General features: G+C 44.3%; 1 protein-coding gene across 1 annotated transcript; it reads right to left on the reverse strand.

Annotated features, from left to right (window-relative positions):
- Positions 1-49: 49 nt before the first annotated feature.
- On the reverse strand, positions 50-19,235 carry ntng2a (netrin g2a). Its single transcript, XM_025911897.1, has 16 exons — positions 18,550-19,235; positions 17,160-17,207; positions 16,841-17,059; positions 10,821-11,079; positions 10,398-10,543; positions 10,052-10,290; positions 9,120-9,292; positions 9,012-9,035; positions 5,401-6,996; positions 4,593-4,676; positions 4,330-4,404; positions 3,792-3,959; positions 3,068-3,145; positions 2,211-2,354; positions 931-1,020; positions 50-846 (listed from the first exon to the last, which is right to left on the reverse strand). The coding sequence occupies exons 1-16, from the start codon at positions 18,589-18,591 to the stop codon at positions 716-718; spliced, it is 3,516 nt and encodes a 1,171-aa protein (XP_025767682.1). The 5' UTR covers positions 18,592-19,235; the 3' UTR covers positions 50-715.
- Between the last annotated feature and the right edge of the window lie 461 nt (positions 19,236-19,696).

Here is a 19,696-nt window from a genome sequence, read left to right on the forward strand (position 1 = left end):
CTGAAGAAGTCACCTGGATGAGTGACGAAACATTTCTCCCACTGATGAACAGATGAACAGAATCAACCTTTGGAAATATAAAACATAAACATATATATTTTTTAAAAAGTTATGAAGCTAAAATGTTGCCGCAAAAAGAGAATCACCATTTATCAATGCTGGAGCTGGGCAAGCGATCAGCAGCTTTATCAATAATCTTCATCACATTTCTGCATGAAATAGAGAGGACACGTGACTTTACTGATCAGCTGATTTCACCTGGTTTGATCTTCAGACGTATGCACCAGTCAGAGCTCCAAGTGCAATATGGGTGACGATGTTTTTGAAGAGCTTCATCCGTACAAATTAAAGAGTCCTTGAACCCCACAGGAGGAGGGGGAAAAGGAGATAAGATAAACCTTTATTATTCAGAGGACAGGGTGGAGAGGACAGGGTGGAGAGGACGGGGTGGAGGGAGAGGAGGGTTGAGGCAGTTTTGTTCCTGCAGACTTCGGCTGTCTCTGATTCGTCAGGTTAAAGTCACCTGTTGTTGGTCTCCTAAAATTATAATGTGATGATCGTCTTAGTGGGCGGGGCCTTATGTGATGTCATAAGATTGTGATGTAATATCCTGTACGACAACGTCAAGAAAACATGAAGTTCAGTGAAAAACATTTGGTTGCAATCACATCGCCCCAGGTGATGCCATTATGGGACATTGTGCCTGGGGGCGGGGTCAGCAGAAAGTGGCGGTGATCAGACCGAAGGTCAGCAGGTAAAGGTGTGATGCCAGAGAGGAGGCGGAGTCCTCAGTGTTCTCCAGGCAGCCGTTCTTCTTCAGACACACCCTCTGCTCGCAGAATAAACCTGAAGGTGCACGTGACATCATCAAGTTGTTCTGTGACATCATGGCATCTCCCACCCCACCTACACCACCTGAGCTGTGTTTACCTGTGAAGTTTTCAGGACAGACGCAGCGCAGGAAGTCGACGCAGGTTCCTCCATTCCGACAGACCAAACGCTCGCCGTCGCACACGTTTGCTGATGGCGAAAGATCATCGATCACCAATCAACAGTGTTGGGAAGGTTACTTTTAAAATGTATTCCTCTACAGATTACAGATTACATGCCCCAAATTGTATTTTGTAACGTATTCCGTTACATTACTCAATGACAGTAACGTATTCTGAATACTTTGGATTACCTATTATATTACCGTGCTTTTTACAACTACATGAATGTACTATTGCTGGGTGATTTATTACTATTACTGAAGGCTACTCGCCATACCAATACCAACTAGATGTTTAAATCTTAATATAAATGAGTAACAGTAGGTGGACATTAGGTAAGGCTGCACTTTTTGCAGCGATCTCCTATAGAAAACTATTCCATGCGTATATAAAACAGGTCCGCGGCTCCGAACCGTAGTAAAGGGACCTCTGGCTAATACGTCGGGTTCGTGTCGGGCTTGTAGCTGAAAACTCGCTTTGTTGTCTGGGTCACCTTTGCTAGCGAGAGACAGAGAGAGGCGTTGAAAGGCTGCTCCAACGGAACTTATTGTTTCGGAGAAAAACACGAACACAGTGTACAGTCGAGTCTTAATAGCTTACTTACAGCTGGGCTCGCCAGGCACACTTTTTGCCTGCAGTGGTTATTATTATATTTACATGCTTCCAGCTCCCGTTTCTGCTCGGTGACAGCTCCTACTTTTCCTTTCTCTCCCTCCCTCGCTCACAGACAAATAAAGGGTGTGGCAGTCCATTCTCCCTGCAGCACGGACTACACTGCCCATGAAGCTACAGTCTTTAGGGCGATGCCTGTAACACTCTGCCTGTTGCCTTCATATTAAATCATTTTTGTGAATAATTTTTTTAAATATTTCTTCACGTCATTATGCGGCCGCAAGTAGGGGTGACATGGGCCGCGAGATTGAGACACAGACATGAGAGCCTCTTAATGCGTGTTTTGTTTGGGGCGTGGAAACCAAAAATAGAGAGGGCATAGCCGAACATATGAAACAGGAAAATACCGCTGTGTAATCCATTTATTTCAGCAAAGTAACTGTATTCTGAATACCACCTTTTAAAACGGTAACTGTAACAGAATACACTTACTCATATTTTGTATTTTAAATACGTAACGGCGGTACATGTATTCCGTTACTCCCCAACACTGCCAATCAACTCATCGATAACATGAGGCGCATCATATTCAGCCCCTCTGTGTACCTGTGCAGCCAACCCCGCCTCCTCTCCAGGTGTATCCAGGTAAACAGGAGTCACAGCGCCTCCCCGTGGCTCCATCTTTACACTGACAAAGACCCGAGTCCGAGCATCGAGGAGACACGCTGCCGTCTGCGTGGCACTCGCACTCTGAGGACACGACATCCCAAACACGTCTGTGTTACACCTTACATGTACAGTGTAAACAGGACTTATTCATGCAGTTTGCACAACGTCAGTCTGACTCTTACTGTTTCTAACTTCATTCTTACTTTTGTTTGTGTCGCTGTTGTAAATATAAAAATATATAAATTCAAAAATATATAAATTCCTGCGCTCTGTCACAGTATAAGGCCCTCACCTGTGGCACTCCAACTGTGTTATTTGTTGTTTATTGTAGAGTGGACCATTTTCACTCTTTGCCATGCTGCTGTAACACAACAATTTCCCCTGTGGGATCAATAGAGTATCTATCTATTCACTTGCTGGGACCACATCCTCAGGTTGGACAGTGTTACGGCCCCACCCATATTTTGGATCACGGTGTTTGGATTTTGTTCCGTGTGTCCAGCAGCAGACCATCCTTGCCCTCCAAACCATCTGTGATAAACCTTCGTGTGTCACTTTAGAGAATCATTAAGTTTTGTATGTAGGTTGTAGATACTGCACTGAAGCTGCCTTATTATTTTCTGTACTTTTTTCTCTCGTTTATTAAATCAGGGAGTTGGTTTTGGGTTTTTGTTTCTCCCAGGGTTTAGGTAGCACCTCCCTTTTTGGAATAGCTTGTTTTGTTTGTTATTTTGGCCTGTGTTCACCCCGGAGTTAAAGTTTTCAGTTTTTCGTAGCAATGAAAGCACCTTAACCTGTAAACTGGCTTCTGGATATGGCTCTGGGGAGCGGGGTCACTTTCCTTTTAACCCTCATGTTGCGCTCCTGTATTCCTAGACCGGGACGTAACAGATAGCATTTTTAGTAGATAACAGTGGATGGCGTGAGCATGAATTGAGCTGTGGTTTGGGGACTGGCAGCGGCTCCTGGGCAGATCCCCACATACTAACAAAAATGTGCATGAATAGCTTGTAGTGCTGCGGTGCGGCAGCGGGGTTGGTCATTTATAGACAGAGAACTGGACGGGGCGTGTATGGAGGTGTGGTCCTGCTCCTGAAATTGTGATAAATGATCTCCATTCTACCTTTTAGGTCTAGCTCAGATGGGTTACTCACTGTGAGATATCAACATAAACTAATGTGATAAGACAACTTCTGACCTGTGGAACATTGTGCTGCCGTTTGATGAGAATAAACTTTGGTATTTTATAAAGTCAGAGCTGTGTGAAGACATCTGAGGAGATTTTTCAGTTTTACCCTAACCACAAAACCCTGTAGATCCCCCCCTGTTCCATAGGAGGCGCTCTCTGGCTCATCCAGAATGAATGGAGCACTTTGGAGAATAAAAACCTGTGGACGTGTTCGTCCTGGTTTTCATAGAAGAGCTCAAGACCAGAGCTACGGTTCAACCTTTAGATGTTTTACAGATTTCTAACTTCACATTGAGTTCTGTGTGTGCGTTTGTGTGCATGTTACAGACCAACACAGACGTTCTCGTCGGTCAGCGGCAGCGAGGCATTTTGGTAGTAACCAAGGCGACAGTACTGACAATTCTGCCCCCGCGTGTTGTGTTTACAGCTCACACATGTGACCACGTTGATGAAGTCGATGTAGCTGCAGCGGTTGGAGTGACCATTACACTCACAGTCTAAAGGGAACACACACACACACACACACACACACACACACACACCTGTGTTCAAAGAAGGGCCACCCACAGCCCCACCCCCACCCCCCGGACATCAAACAAAGATTGATGACACAACATGAACTTTGATGGGGAGACATTGTTCTATTAGTGCTCATCATGGCACGTAGTGAAATAAAGGGGGAGGAGTTAGAGCAATGAGGGGCGGGGTCAGTGCTGATAGGAAGGAGTCAGTGTCTACTTAAGTTTGTGAAATAAAATTTCTGGACACCATCGGTGAATCTGGAGGTGGTTAGGGGAGGAGTCTATTTCAGTGTGAGGTCTGTTTGGTGGGTGGGGTCATGTACAGGGTGGCACACGGAGGTCTTACCCTGGAAGCTCACATAAGCAATTTTGGACAGCTGACTGAACTTTGGTCCTCCTGGAATCAGGATCTTCTGGGTCGCTTCAGACACAAAACCAGGTGCGTAACCAGTAAGCATGGCAATATGAAGTCAGGGTCACTGCATTATCTACCAATCAGGGATCAGCACAACGTTTACCGGATCTATTCATCCTGTTAGGATTTTTACCATGAGGGATACATTACTACTACCTGCCATTAGGTGGCAGTACAGTGACTACATTCTGTACCTTTCTTCTCATAGCCTTTGTCCTCTTTCTCCTTCTCTCCTTCAGCTTTAGATTTTTCTTTAGATTCCTCTTTGGCTTCAGGCACTGCTTGGTTCAAAAAGGAAATGAAATACTTAATTTGTATGAGAATGTTGATGTTTTCTGTTTACATTTATTCTAAAACACACTAAAAACCTGCCATTAATGCTTCATTAGAAAATGGTTTCAAAATTTGCATAAACCTACAATCCGCCCAGTGTCAGTAATCTGACCAATCATGCCATGATGGAGAAATCTCCAAAGGTTCCACTTAATCACTGAAACTTTCAGCCATGGAAACAGTACCTTCCCAACAACTGAGAAACTTCAGTGTCAAAGAAAATATTTTAAACAGCGGTGCACTTAAACTAAACTCTAATTTATACTGACAGCTGGGACAGTTGCCAGCCCTAACAACCCTGGACCTGTACCTCAGGAGGTAGAGCAGGTCACCTACTGATCAGAAGATTGGTGGTTCGATCCCTGGCTCCTCCAGTCTGCATGCCAAGTATCCTTGGGCAAGATACTAACCCCAAGTTGCTCTCCGATGCATCCATCAGAGTATGAATGTGTGTGAATGTAGTTAGAAAGCACTAAGTTTAGAGAAAGTGTTTGTGAGAATGGTGTGAATGTGGCATGTTGTATAGAGCACTTTGAGCACTCCGGGAGAGTAGAAAAGCGCTATATAAGAATGAGTCCATTTACCATGGATGGAGTAATCTATTAACAAGAAGGATACTTTCTACAGTAATATCTGTTGACTGTGAATCCTAATCTGTTGTTTTTGTACCTTTTTCCTTTGTTTCCTCTCTTGTCATTTCTTGTTTCGAGCCTTTCTTTTCCTCAAACTTCAACCCTCCTGATGGCTCAACAGATTCCTCTCCGGAAGACGTTCTTTCCTTTTTGTTTGCTGTAGAATCTACTGCAGGATTCTCAATGCCTGGATCCACATTAGGAATGTTTCTGTATGGCACAGAAGAATCTGGACCACTTGATTCAGATTTCTCATTTCCTGTCTCTCCTCTGCCTTGCTTAACTGGAAAAGATTCCTGTCCAGCATTGATAGAATTAGATCCAGGCGTTTTAATATTGTCACTTGAAACATTGCCAGGTTCAAATACAGGCATGGGCTGAGAATCAGATCCTTGTCCAGGGCCAACTGACTTCGGGTTTTCTGGAACTGGGATGGTAAAGTCAACAGGTGCTAAATTACCAGCAGGGTCAGACTGATCTATAGTAGCGGACTTTGTGTCTGATACAGGACCACCTCCATAGGGAGGCAACACGGACTCCTCAGGAATATCTGGAGCTGGAGGGGTAGCATCAGGAGGACGTATTTCTGGAGATGCCCCATCAGGAGAAGGTACATCAGGAGGAGGAAAATCTACTGAAGTATCTGGAGTCTTAGTGGATGGCCCATCTGGAAGTACATCTGGAGAAGGTGGATCAGGAAAAGGTAGGTCAGGAGGAGGTGTATCTGGAGGAAATACATTACGAGAAGGTGGGTCGGGAAGAGGTGCATCAGGAGCAGGTATGTCAGGAGGTGGTACTTCCAGAGGGAGATCAGGACGAGGAAGTTCTTGAGTAGGTACCTCAAGGAAAGATATATCAGTAGGAGCTCCATCAGGAGCTGGAACATTGAGGGAAGATAAAGCAGGAGGAGATGGTGCATCTGGAAACAGTACATCGGGGGTTGGAACAAAAGGAACTATTTCATCAGGAGCGAGTGTATCTGGAGATGATAGATCAAGAGGGGGCATTTCTGGTAGCTGTACATTATTAGTAGGTGTAACCGGAGATGATGCATCAGGAGAAAGTGTATCCGGAGATAGTACATCCAGTAAAACATCAGGAGAAATTACATCAGGAAGGGCTTCATTAAGAGCAGAAGGTATATCCACAGAGGGAGCTTCCAGTGGTAGATCTGGAGGAGGTACGGCCAGAGGAGGTATGTCAGGACGAAGAGAAATTCCATCACGTTTTGTTGTAAAGAGAGTATCTCCAGCCTGACTGATACGGACAGATCCAGTGGGGAGAAAGTCTTCCAATTGAGACCCGTCACCTGGGGAAAACGTTTCTGGGATGGTTGTTAGAGGCAGAATTCCAGCTGATGGTTCTGCGACAGTAGGTGACACAGAACTGGTCACCACTTTCGATATATCAGTCCCAGGTACACCAAAGTCTGAAGTGGAGTTATAGGGTGGACCCAGTGGGTCAGCGATAGACCCTCCAGTGTCAGTACTGCTGCCTTGGACAGTGGGGGTGGTACTGGTAGGACGGCTGGTGGTACTGTCTAGTACTCTGGGAGGTGGTTTTTCTCCAGTCTTCAGACGTGGAGTGTTGGGTGGAGCTGTGTCTGTGGTAGGTCCAGCTGTACTGAATGAGTCTGTAAAGGCAACAGAACCTGTAGTACTAATAGTACTACGGACAGCAGTAAAAACTACTGTACCAGTTGTGAGTGTTGAGGTAGAGTCAATACCAGTTACAGGAAGGTCAGCTGAATCATTACTACTAGTAAAGTAAGTCACAGTACTAGAGTCAGTCATGTATGTACTGGTACTTGAATGGCCTCCGGAATTAGTAGAAATATCAGCTGAAACCATAAGAGGACCCTCTGTGCTGTTATCAGACATTAATGTGTACATGAATGTAGTCAAAGGAATGTCTTTAGGAGAAGTTGGGTCATTCAAAGTCTTATCAGTCATGCGGTTAGTAGTACTCAAAGCTGTATTAGTATCAGTTTTAGTAGTACTGTCAGTTACAGTATAAGTGGCTGCAGTACTGTCACTGGTTGCTGAAGTAGTAGTAGTAGTAGTAGTACTCTCAGCTGGGGTACCAAAGTCAGTTTTAGTAGGAACAGTAGCTGTACTAGTTCTGTCAGTTGTGGCTGTAGTAATGCCAACAGCAGTATTTGTGTCAGTTGGCGTCCTGCTCTCAGGTACAATAGTAATAGTAGCAGTAGTAGTACTGTCAGTCAATCCATCTGATGTGGCAGGTCTATCAGATGCTTCAGAGTTAGAGTCACCACCTGCTGTCAGAGAAGAAGAGTTACGTCTCTTTAGTAATCTTTTCTCTACAGTCTGCAGAACAGGGTACTGGGGCTTTCCAGTCTAATTCTCTGGCTGTAAAAACAAACTGGTGAGCTACTGGGTGTGTCCCACCATGAAGCCAGACCAGAAAAAAGAATGAAAACAAGATCTTTTTACAGCTAAGAGACTCCAGGGAGGTTTTAATGAAAGGGAGTGCAATAAATGAACACTCTCATAACAGCCATGCAGATGGTCAGGCTGGCAGACTCCAGAGTAAACCACCTGCTCTCAAAGGCCTCCCTGGACACCAAAACCTGGTCTTAGTGGAACTGCAATCAACCCCCACCCCTCACGCAATCCCTAACCAACAACAGAAACCATTTGAGTCATTAATCTTCTAGTCTTGATGCTAGTCCTGTCTTTAAATCTGAGACTAAACCTCCTTCTCAGCACCCCAAATCTCAACATGTTTATACCTGTTCCCCAACAGCCTGAACAGCAGCATTGTTTTAGAAATTATACAGATGATGTTCACACCATCAACAGGTCAACATTGTGCAATGAGCCACAGCGCAGAGGCTCCTTTTTCAACTGAACCTGGATCTCAAGGTTCATACAGTTTGGGTTTCTTTTATGCATCTAGCTCATCCCCAGTCACCTGATCTCTGCCATGGCTCATCAGCCTCTGCTCTGCTTGGATGGGGTTATTATCTCTGGTCCTGCCTGCATAGGGTGCTGAGGCCATAACATTGGGTTTAGTTTGGAGTCTGTTGCAGCCCATCCAGCCACATCTCATCTCCTGTGATTGTAAGAAACACCCGGTCTGTGTCCTGCAGAGGCTTTATGGACACTAACAATTTCTAATGCAGCTAAATCCACAGACTGCTGGACAAATCCTCTCTTAGCCCAGACTGTTTCCACCCTGTCAGTGCTTTAGTCTCAGAAACTTTGAATCACGTTTGTCCAGAAGTTTGAGAATTCAGCTGCTGACTCCTCAGATCTAAAAAAGTCAGTCACTAGCTGATCTACTAATCTATATAGCTGATCTGTTGATCTGGTTCTTCTATTCAGTCAGGGTTGCATCTCCTAGGATGAGTGTGTGTGTGTGTGTGTGTGTGAGTTGACTGGTAGATTAAAACAACTAACACAGATTAAGAGGATGAGCTGTTCATCTGTTAAATTTTCCTTGCAGACTGCTATCGTGTGACTGATGGGGATGATGTAATGTGAAGTGAATTCAGCTGCTAAAAGCTCACCTCAGACAAGCTGCACAGAAATACACGGATGCTTACAAGTGTAAAGTGCCATGATGCAACACAGACAGGTGAGCATACAGACAGTTAAGACAGCTGATCAGCTGAGCTGTACTTACTGGCTGCAGGTTCTGTTGCTTCACCTGAGAAGGACATGAATGGAAACAGGTGTAGAGTTTATATTGCTGTTTGCAGGTGCGTGTCTGTGTGCATGTGTAGCTACATACAGGCGTTGGCAGTGCCTTTGGGCAGAGGCAGGTATGATCCCGGTCTCCAGGTGCGAGATGTGAACTCTCGGCTGCAGCTCTGACAGTCCTGTCCAGCCGTATTGTGGTCACATTCACACTGCAGTGTTGCATCGCGCAGCGCACACTGAGATGCATGCAGGTTGCACTTACACCTGAGAAACACATACAAAGAAGGGCTTGGCTTCACCTGAAGTTTCACCAACTCATACGAAACCTCTTCCTGAAACTAGACCACTAAGATGGACGCTGCTCCTTAAACCTGCATTCTTTCTAATGTCCAGCAGGGAGTGACTCCTCTTGGCTGTGAAGGAGTCTGACTGGACAGAAGTATACGAGCCTTTAGATCGCCTGATCTCTGAGCTCAGTGAGTACTTTCAGGTCTGACTGAATACAACAGTTTATCCTGCTCGAAGCAGGCCAGGATTTAGGGCAGGGCTACAGTGGGACTGGTTGAGTTGCTTGTCATGTCAAGATGGTGACAGTGTTCAGCTTGACCAATGGATCATCTATCCTCTGTGTATGTCTCAAACTTGCTGAAAACCCCCTGATTTCAGGGAAGCTTTAAAAGAAAATTCTTCTGAATGTAATCCAATTTCTTTCCAAAATCTCGAATCCTAATCCTCTTAAACTGGCCCCCCTACATGACTTTGTGTGATTGGCTGGAATGTTGGAATTGCCTGATGATGATGGCTGGCTTTTGGCTCATCTTGGTTGTGATGTAGAGGTTGGTACATTGGTTGTTAACTGGTTTTAGCATTGTAATGGTACGTTAGTGTTTGTTTGTGGTTGTTTAGTTTGTTACCCAGTAGGGATGTTGGTCTTTGCAGGGCAAGGACGTGTTTGTCTCATTTGTGAATGTAGCCAGTTGTTGCTGAGTTAGAGTTAGATTATGGTATGTCTTTGTTAGTTACCTGGCAAAAACATCAATGTTGGAAATAGCATAGAAGTATTTCAGCAGGTTGTCTCTCTGGACGTAGGTTCCTCCCAGTGCCGGGCGGAGGAGCCTCAGTCGGAGGTTGGTGAAAGTGAAGAAATCTCTGAGTCCCTTTGTGGTCTCCATCCGAGTGTACAGAGCATCCATATTGATCAGCTTTGGACCAGCAAACACCCCGAACCGAGCTCGCACCTCAAACACCACAGATTTCTCTTCCTGTTGGTGAGGAGAAGTTTCAGATAACCACAAATAAATATAAGCTGTACAAATGTGTTCTGCATACTGTGCATGTCAGGGACCAGCATCAGGGTCCAGTTACAGACCTTAGCGCCGACCCAGCGGGAGTACTGCTCGGTGCAGATGACCCGGGTAATGTTACTTGGTGCTAAATCAGTGACTCGTTTGGGCGACATGCCGAAAGCCTCGAGACAGTCGTCGGCATAATACTGATACGGCTGCCAAGTGACACCTGAAACACAAACGTGGATTATTTGACAGTTCACGGTGTTTGTGACTTCCTGTTTCCTGGTTTCAGAATCATCTCCAGACAAAATCCATCTGTAAAAGCTTCATAAATGACTTTGTTTCACCCACATCCATAGATCAGAGGAGACAAGGGTTTCTGAATGATACCCCTCAGACTCTGCACTCAGCTAATTACTCTTCAGTGAAGTTGATCAGCAGAACGTTTCAGGGAAATCTCTCAAACATTAGTCAGAACAGGTGTTTAACAGGTTTCCAGTCACCTTTGTCGATGGATTTCTCCAGCACCATGCTGGTTGGACGGCCATATTCGAAGGTAACAACAATGTCATCGACCACCTCCAGACTCTTGTTCCAGGTAAGGGTGATGTTGGCCAATAGGGGCTCAGGAAACCTGGACCATGTGATTGTCTGCCAGTAAGTGATGAGCCCACCCCTCTCCCTGTCTCCCATGAGCTGAGGAGGGTGAGACAGGTCTGGGCTGGAGGCGTCGCACTCATCGCTGCACAGGTACGGGTTCTCCTGAGGAAAAACCACATTGAGCACCAATATTTGATAAAACACGAACACGGGCTGTAAGTTTTTAAACAATCAAGAATGTCATTGTCACATTAACATCTGTAGCTCCCGTAACTCCTGAACAACTTGCTAAATTGAAAGAATTCCAACGCCTCTTCAAAGCAGCAACTCTGCACGTTTCAGTGATTTTACAGTTATTATAATCCCAGGCATGGTGTTGCAGAAGCCCCTCGAAGACAAAGGTTGATTGACAGAAAACAGAGTGAGTGAGTGTGATGGAAATCCGCAGAAAACAGACATTTTATCAGGAATTTGTGTTCTTTTTACTTTTACCTTACATACATTATACATGCTTCCCTTAGGCAGCATCATTAGAAGACATAGCATACATTTTCACTGCTATGCAGATGACACGCAGCTCTATCTATCCATGAAGCCAGGTAACACACACCAGTTAGTTAAACTGCAGGAATGTCTTAAAGACATAAAGACCTGGATGGCCGCTAACTTTCTGCTTCTTAATTCAGATCAAACTGAGGTTATTGTACTCGGCCCTGAAAATCTTAGAAATATGGTATCTAAGCAGATTCTTACTCTGGATGGCATTACCTTGGCCTCCAGTAACACTGTGAGGAACCTTGGAGTCATTTTTGACCAGGACATGTCCTTCAATGCACATATTAAACAAATATGTAAGACTGCTTTCTTTCATTTGTGCAACATCTCTAAAATTAGAAATATCCTGTCTCAGAGTGACGCTGAAAAACTAGTTCATGCATTTATTACTTTCAGGCTGGACTACTGTAATTCTTTATTATCAGGATGTCCTAAAAACTCCCTGAAAAGCCTTCAGTTAATCCAAAATGCTGCAGCAAGAGTCCTGACAGGGACTAGAAAGAGAGAGCTGTTAGAAAAAGCGTCTTGAAAAAACGGCGATATTCCGGCAGCTGGGACGCCAAAATACGACCGTATAATTACAGAAAATAACTCCCGCATAAAAATACGGTTATTTCCAGTAATGAAAATACAATTAGTTGCGCTAATTTGACATGGGATCTCGCCTGTTTCAAGTGCCGCTAAACATTAAATTAGGAACATGTTAATGTCATTAAACAGTGAAATCATCTATAAATAGGAAAAGAAAACATCCCCAAAAAACAGTAATATTCCGGCAGCTGGGGCGCCAAAATTCGACCGTAAAATAACAGAAAATAACGTCCTCATAAAAATACGGTTATTTTCAGTAGTGAAAATAGAGTTTGTTGCGGTAATGTTACATGGGATTCTGCCTTTCCCAAGTGCTTTTAGACATCAAATCAGGAACATTGTAACGTGATCAAACAATGAAATTACCTATAAACAAGGTCAATGAATGTGGCAATATGAATCATAATACGTAAATGTCCAGAAATATACAGTTGGTTTAACTAATAATAGATTGCATGCTCTGGGACAGACTGACAGAGGAGAGGCTGCCGTATCGCACCATCGGCCCCCCTGGCCATCACCAGTAGGCGGTACGTGAAGTGTCTTGACCACGGACACAACGACCGAGAGTGTTAGGGGCTCGAACCGCCAACCTTCTGATCGCAAGGCGAACTGCTAACTCATGAGCCACGATCGCCCTAGCTAGCAATGATAATAATACTTATGTGATGTAACACAAGCTTATAGGGATCATGTTATATACTTTACTGTAGCATTACATTTGAATCCAACAGTTCAGTCTTTCAAATAACGGACAGATATTTGTGGAATCATGATACATTTGTGAATGTATTTTAACAATCTAAATATGCATATGTACAGACAGATACATTTAATGATCATGACAATTATGTTTCATTACATTACAGTGATTTGACGTTAATTTACATTTGAAATGTGAAGTCAAAGTCTATTTACGTAACTTTAATGATATTCTAGAAGAACAGAACAAAACTGTAAAATGCACGATTCTTTCCTACGGTCGCAGCCATACCCGCGACCTTGTTGTTGTTAGTTCACATTCATTGGCCGATGCTTAGCGTCATGTTATTATGTGTCCCGACATCCAATGGCATATCACATTGTTTTCATGGCCACACCCTCACCCCAGGTGCAGAGGCCTATTTCTGTTCAGGAATGTTGTGAAAACTTTGAGATTTATATTAATTGCAATTCCTACCTCTACATTTATTAAAAAATATATATAGTTATCACAGCGTGGCAGTTAACTGATTTAGATTGTGGCATGCAAAAGAATCTTAACTAATTAGCTCAAAGATATTGAGCTTGTTATTCCACCCCAAGCTGGTAGGGGGGGCTCTTTATTTAAACACTTTCTGGTGTTTCCATGTGCCTCAACCTTCAACAACAGCAGAACAGATGAGTGACATCCCGCTACAAAACAACAACTGTCAGTGACTCTGCACCACGGCGCAAACACAACATTCAAGATAACAGTTAAAAGTAACTAACCATAAACAATAAAACAAGAACATCTAAACAGCAGCACATGTCCCAAGGCATGATGGGAGAGAACTAGCTGTTTCTGGATGTATTTTTACGATCTAAATATGCATATGTACAAAAAAATATATTTAACAAACAAGTAAATTGTGTTTTACTATATTTACAGTGATGTTATGTTGTTTTACCTTTGACATGTAAGATCACAGTCTGCTTATGTAAATTGAATGATATCCTAGGAAGACAGTACAAAACTGTAAAGAATTACAGTAATATACTTTGACATTACTATTTTTTGGAACAGTGCAGATTTCTCCTGTTTTGGCTTCCCTTCATTGGCTTCCTGTTAAATCCAGAATTCAAAATCCTGCTTCTCACATACAAGGTCTTAAATAATCAGGCCCCATCTTATCTTAATGACCTCATCATGCCTTCCTACTGTACTTTTAGGATTAGGCTTCAAACTCTCTTTTTTGCTAAAGCATATAGTTAGGGCTGGATCAGCTGACCCTGAATCTTCCTTTAGTTATGCTGTAATAGGCCTAGGCTGTTAGGGCCTTCCCATGATGGATTGGTGTGTCTTCTTCATTTACCTTTTTCACTCTGTCTTTATACACCATCCATCCATTTTCATCCGCTTTTTTTTAAGTTGCAGCAGCAGCTTAAGCAGAGAAGCCCAGACCTTCCTCTTTCCTCCAGTTTGTCCAGGGGAACACCCAGACATTCCCAGGTGAGTTGGGAGATATAATCTCTCCAGTGTGTCCTGGGTCTCCCCCAGTGGGAGATACTCAGAAAACTGCACCCACCCAGGAGGCATGCTTGTCAGATGCCCGATCCAGCTCAACTGGCTCTTTTCGATGTGGAGCAGCAGCTCTGCTCTGAGTCCCTCCTGGATGGTTGAACTCCTCACCCTATCTGTAAGTGAGAGGCCAGCCCCCCCTGAAAGCTCATTTCTGCTTCTTTATTTGAAATCTTGTTCTTTCAGTCACTACCCATAGCTCATGAACATAGGTGAGGGTAGGGAAATCGAGAGCTCTGCTTTTACGCACAGCCGTAAATATGCCTGAAAGCCTGAAACACTCCAAACCATCAGCTCAGCTTAACAACAAACTTTGTTGCTTGTAATAAGACACATCTTTGTGTGAGGCTTGCAGTTTAAAACTCCAGCATTATTATTACTAAGGTGGAGAAATGTGGAAATCTCCCCCTCTTGTTCCAAATATTCGAACACTCCTATGACCGATTGTCACAAATGCATCATAAAATAAGACGTGTATTTTCCATTAAACCGGCTGCGGCAACCTTCATGTTTGTGCGATCATTATTCCCACAGGTTGCTCTGTCACCAGTCACACCATTTAGTCTAAGAGCTGACACTGTGCCTCTTTAGTAAATACAGACAGCAGCTGTTTAATAAAAGATATGTTGTTACAGACCATAGATAAACTGAGATTTAAAAATGTGCTGTTCGAGGTAGTCAGAGTGGACTGAGATGAAGAAAGATCTTAACCTCAGCGCAGAAGTGCTAGTATTAATGGTGAACATGGACCTGCACCAGTGTGGCTTTTCATGGGCAGTGTTTGTAGTTTTATTGTTGCGGGTGCTTCCTGATTCGGTTTGACATGCTGTTTGTAGGCGGTTAACACCAATGACGTTTGCAAACACAAACTGTGCGGTGATCCCACTGCTTCTGTTTGCCTGTGTTTAATTAATGTTGACCTTTAACCTAGGCCTCCGTTATACTTACACGTACTTTGTGTAGTCATTAAAGGTCAGTATGCTGTACCTTTACAGAGACTCTAACATGTGCAGAGAGGGATTAACACTGATGCTAATCTGATCAGGGTTTGAGGTTTATCCTTTAACTTCAGCTGCCGTGTGCAGGAGAAGTGGCTTTAACTAACCAGCACTAACTAATCACACGAAGAAAGCCGAAAACCTGAAATACATGCTGAAGGAGACATGTTAGACTCATTCCTGTCAGATGATCATGAAAGTGTTTAAATTTTCATGTAGTTTCCACCAAAATGTCCAAACTCAGAGTACTCCCATTTCCCATCAGATAACTGGGAAACATTCGGAAGGACCTGGTCTTGTTAGGAGAGACTGCTTTGGACGGAGCAGCTCCAGCCAAATTTATTAAACCCCCCAAAACGTGACTATCCCGAGTTGGGACCAGGAAGCAGAGGTGCAGTCTTACAGGTTCCTGGAAAGTTTGGATAGCCAAGCTTATTAATTCCCGTTAAAATACTGTTACAGTAGTCTGACTCAAAGCATGTGTGGTGGTCTGAATGTAAACTCATTATTGATCCTGTGTGATAAGAAATGTCATTGAATGTTGGGGGGGTGTAGATACCTGCACAGACAGCAGGTATCTACATCCCACTGTTCACTTTAAAAACTGTAAACAGCTCCGTCGACACTTTGAACCGTGAGCATGTCAACTAAACGCTAACGTAAGTTGTTCCCACACTTCATAGCTGATTTCAGTCACGCAAGTCTCAGGAGGAAGCTGACAAAAAGCCATGTAGGTACAGCCGGGATTCAAACCAGGAACCTTCTTGCTTGGAGGCATAACCACTGTTCCACCCAATGTGATTACAGCTGAGTCTATTTTTCAGTGGAGCCAGTGGCTCCAGCGTCCAGTTGCTGCACAGTCTGAACGTCCTTGTTCATGTTCTGATCACATTACTGCACCTGTGTAATTTACCCACTGAACTTTAGCGTGTTTCACGTATGTTGTGAGACGCTTCCTGTCCGACTCTCGGGGTCTTTTCACTGACACAAATGAAATCAATTAGCATTTAGTCTTTGCTTCATTACAGCTGTTACATTTATCAATAATTCAGGCAGGACTTCAGCTTCCCAAAGGAACAATTAGAGAGCCAGCGGGATCATCGTGTCCTCTGTGTGTTTGCAGAGGGGTCCAAACTGTGGCTCGGGGCGCCTGCAGGAGGTCATACAATGGTGATCGTCTGCTCTTCCTTGTTTTGGTGAAAGATAACAAGCTGCTCATGTTTAAAATGAGTGAAATACCAACGATTTAATTGCAGTCAGAGAACTTTAAAATAATTTCATCAGCAAACAATTCTGATGCTGCAGCACCAATCACAAGCTCTGTGTGAGGTGAAACCCTCACCTGTGGACAGAGTTCATCTGACAGACTGAAGTTTGTGGAGTGAAAATGATGAAGAGAGCAGAGTATTGAGCTACAATGTCTGTCTGTGACACAGGCAACAGGAAATCGGCTCAGAGGTCACCTGTGTGTTCAGGTTTGTGATCAGGTGTGTGTGTTCAGGTGCGTCAGACTGACCAGTGTACAGAATCTCTCAGGTGGGTTTCCACAGGTGATCCCAGGGGGGTCAACTCTGATCTGCATCACCTCCTTCATGTTGGTCGGGGGCGGCTGACAGGCGTAAAACTCAGGCCCCGCCTTCGAGCCGTGCAGAGATCGACACACATCAAACTGACACCGTCCCCACGGCAGCAGGAGGGCGAGGAGGGCGAGGACGTGTGAGATGGACATGATGAACTGTCAGGCAAACAGGAAGTTCAGCTGAAGGTCATGCCATAGTTACAGCTTTGCCAGGCCTATTTCAAACAGGTGGCTACCATGGCCACCATCTGCTTACTGTGTGGTTGTCATGGTGTGCTAAAGGTTTTGCTCGCCGCCCACAGGCCTGCAGTGGAAGAACAGAAACAGAGCGTCAAACGTTGAGTACGACGTGAACTTGAACCAAACATGTTCACAGACAGGAAACGATCTGCTCTAAATGACCTCACTTCCTGTTTGCAGCTGTCACTGCCACCTTTGGGCACAGACTTGGGTTGTCTCTGGAAGCTCACCTGTGCATTACAAACCAATTATTCATAAATATTTTCTATCCTGTAACAACATGTCTACGTTGTTGCCTTCAGCCGAGAGCTTTCACGTGTTTTACTCCTTTCATAAAGGAGGTGCTGCTTTTGTTCAGCCTGGAAACGTAAGGAGCAACACACAGTACAGGAAGCTACTAGCCTGCGCAAACCGGTCACTAAGCTGAGCTGGAACCAGGCGCCCCTTCATTATGGACAAACTGTGAAGAACTCAGAGACCGGGCAGGTCATTTCTCCCAGTCACGTCATTGTTACTGGTCATGTGACCGTTGAAGACTCCCAGCAGGACAACCGAACCCTATATGACCTGAGTACTCTGAGCTGTGATTGAACAAGTCCGCACAAACCTCAGTCGAGACCTGTTCTCCCACCCAAACATGCAGGGAAGCAAGGCTCACATTCACCTCACCAGAGAAACGCCGTGACCCGGGGGGATAGAAGAAGACCCGCTGCCCTTCGCCCACCACCTGTCACTGCGGACAGCTGCAAACTGGGGCAGGATCCGAGCATCGTGCCATCTCTCAGCCTCAGGCAGGGAAGTACCACAACCCACGGACAACGACCCCCCCCCCCCAAAACCACCACCAAACATAGTTTAGAGCAAAGTGTCGATCTTTACCGCCAAGTTTTTCCTACCAGTATAAACACCATAACCAGCGGCGACCCTGAAGCGCTGACCAACTACTGAAAGCATCCAGATGTTTGGGACCTGCCGATTTACCTGAAGTCTTTTAATCAGCCGTCATCATGCAGGAGCAGGTGTGTAGATGTTGCTCAGCGTCCTGCAGCCTCTAGAGAAATAAAATGAGACGGTCCGAGCTCGGCTCAGAGTCTGTGTTTGTTTGTGCGATGGCAGAGATGATTAAACTGAGACGCTCGGTCCTCCGACTCTTCCTCTTTATTAAAATCTTCCTGCTGATGAAACCGGAGCGGGATCAGTACCATGGCTGACACACACTCAGCGTCCACTTCATTAGAAACACCTCCTCACTAATGTCTCGTTTACTTTCAGAAAATCATCATTTTATCACCTGAAGCTTTCAGATCAGTTTTCACCTGAGACACCTTCGTACAGACCTGCTCAGGTTATTTCGTCCATGTGTCTGTCTGTCTGCAAGCACACCTGTCTGTGTGACAGTCACTCACCTGTCTGTCTTCAAGTTGATTCTTGATGAGCTGATCAAACATTCCTCCTCCTCAGCTCCTCTCTTCTTACTGTATTTCCTTTTGTTCTCTTCCTCTTTTCATTAATCCTCCTCTTCCTCAGCGAGCCTCCTTCTGTTTCTCCTCTAATCCCTCTCCTCATCTCCTCCTCTTTTCTCTCTCAGAGATCTGTCGCTCTGATGGCTCAGCCCTCCCTCTCTCTCTCTCTCTGGATCAGGTGGTAAAACGGTTCATCTGACGGTTCATAGCGAGGGGTGAGTAACCCCGCTAGTCACATGACCGGCATCTGATCCTGACAGGAAACAAACTTTTTTCCTCCGAGAGTTAAATGATATTCTGCACCTGCTCAGGTAAACAAAGGTGTCAGTCACAAATAAATGAAATGGCCAGGAATGGGTCGATGGGCGGAGACCACGCCCCCTGGCCTGACATGAGGTGGTGTCTTTGAGCTATGAGCTGATGATGTGGTGGTTCTGGTTCAGCTCCACCTGCAGCTCTGTGAGAGCCTTTTAGCCAAACGTTACATCGCTGCTCAGTAAAAAGATCCCTGATGATTAAATTATAAAATATATACAACAAATTTATGAAATCATTGGAGCAATACAGCAAAAACGACCATCAGGGTCAGATCCTGATGGAAACTTAGAATAGAATAGAATAGAATAGAATAGAATTCAACTTTATTGTCATTGCACATGCACAGGTACAGGGCAACGAAATGCAGTTTGCATCCATCCAGAAGTGCTTTAGTGATATAGATATATTACAATATATATTAGCAATAATATAGATATGCAAGTATATTACAGAAATGGGTCTATTGTGGTATGTTATAATGTACACGGTATGAAGTATGTTGTGAATATTCTATAACTATAGGTATGTACAGGCTGTAGTGAGTACAAGCTATGTACAGGATATGAACAGGATATAAATATGAAAAACTATACAGAATATGAAATAAATAACTTTACAGAAATCTGAGTTATACAGCTATACAGAAATGGGAACTATGCAAGTTGTAAACAGTTGTAAGGTTAAAAATTATTGTATGTACAGAATGATTATTTACACAGAGCTATACAGTAGTGCAGTTAAGATAAGTGAGGGTGTGGGATAATTTCTACAG

Source organism: Oreochromis niloticus, linkage group LG12 (assembly GCF_001858045.2).
Source record: "Oreochromis niloticus isolate F11D_XX linkage group LG12, O_niloticus_UMD_NMBU, whole genome shotgun sequence".
In the NCBI taxonomy this organism is placed as follows: domain Eukaryota; kingdom Metazoa; phylum Chordata; class Actinopteri; order Cichliformes; family Cichlidae; genus Oreochromis; species Oreochromis niloticus.

Coding starts and splice junctions, on each gene's coding strand:
- ntng2a (XM_025911897.1), bottom strand. CDS start 18,591: ATGTTTGATCAGCTCATCAAGAATCAACTTGAAGACAGACAG. Junction 17,208..18,549: donor ATCAACTTGAAGACAGACAG/GTGAGTGACTGT, acceptor CTTCCACTGCAG/GCCTGTGGGCGGCGAGCAAA. Junction 6,997..9,011: donor AGCAACAGAACCTGCAGCCA/GTAAGTACAGCT, acceptor TTGCCTTTACAG/ACTCATTCAGTACAGCTGGA.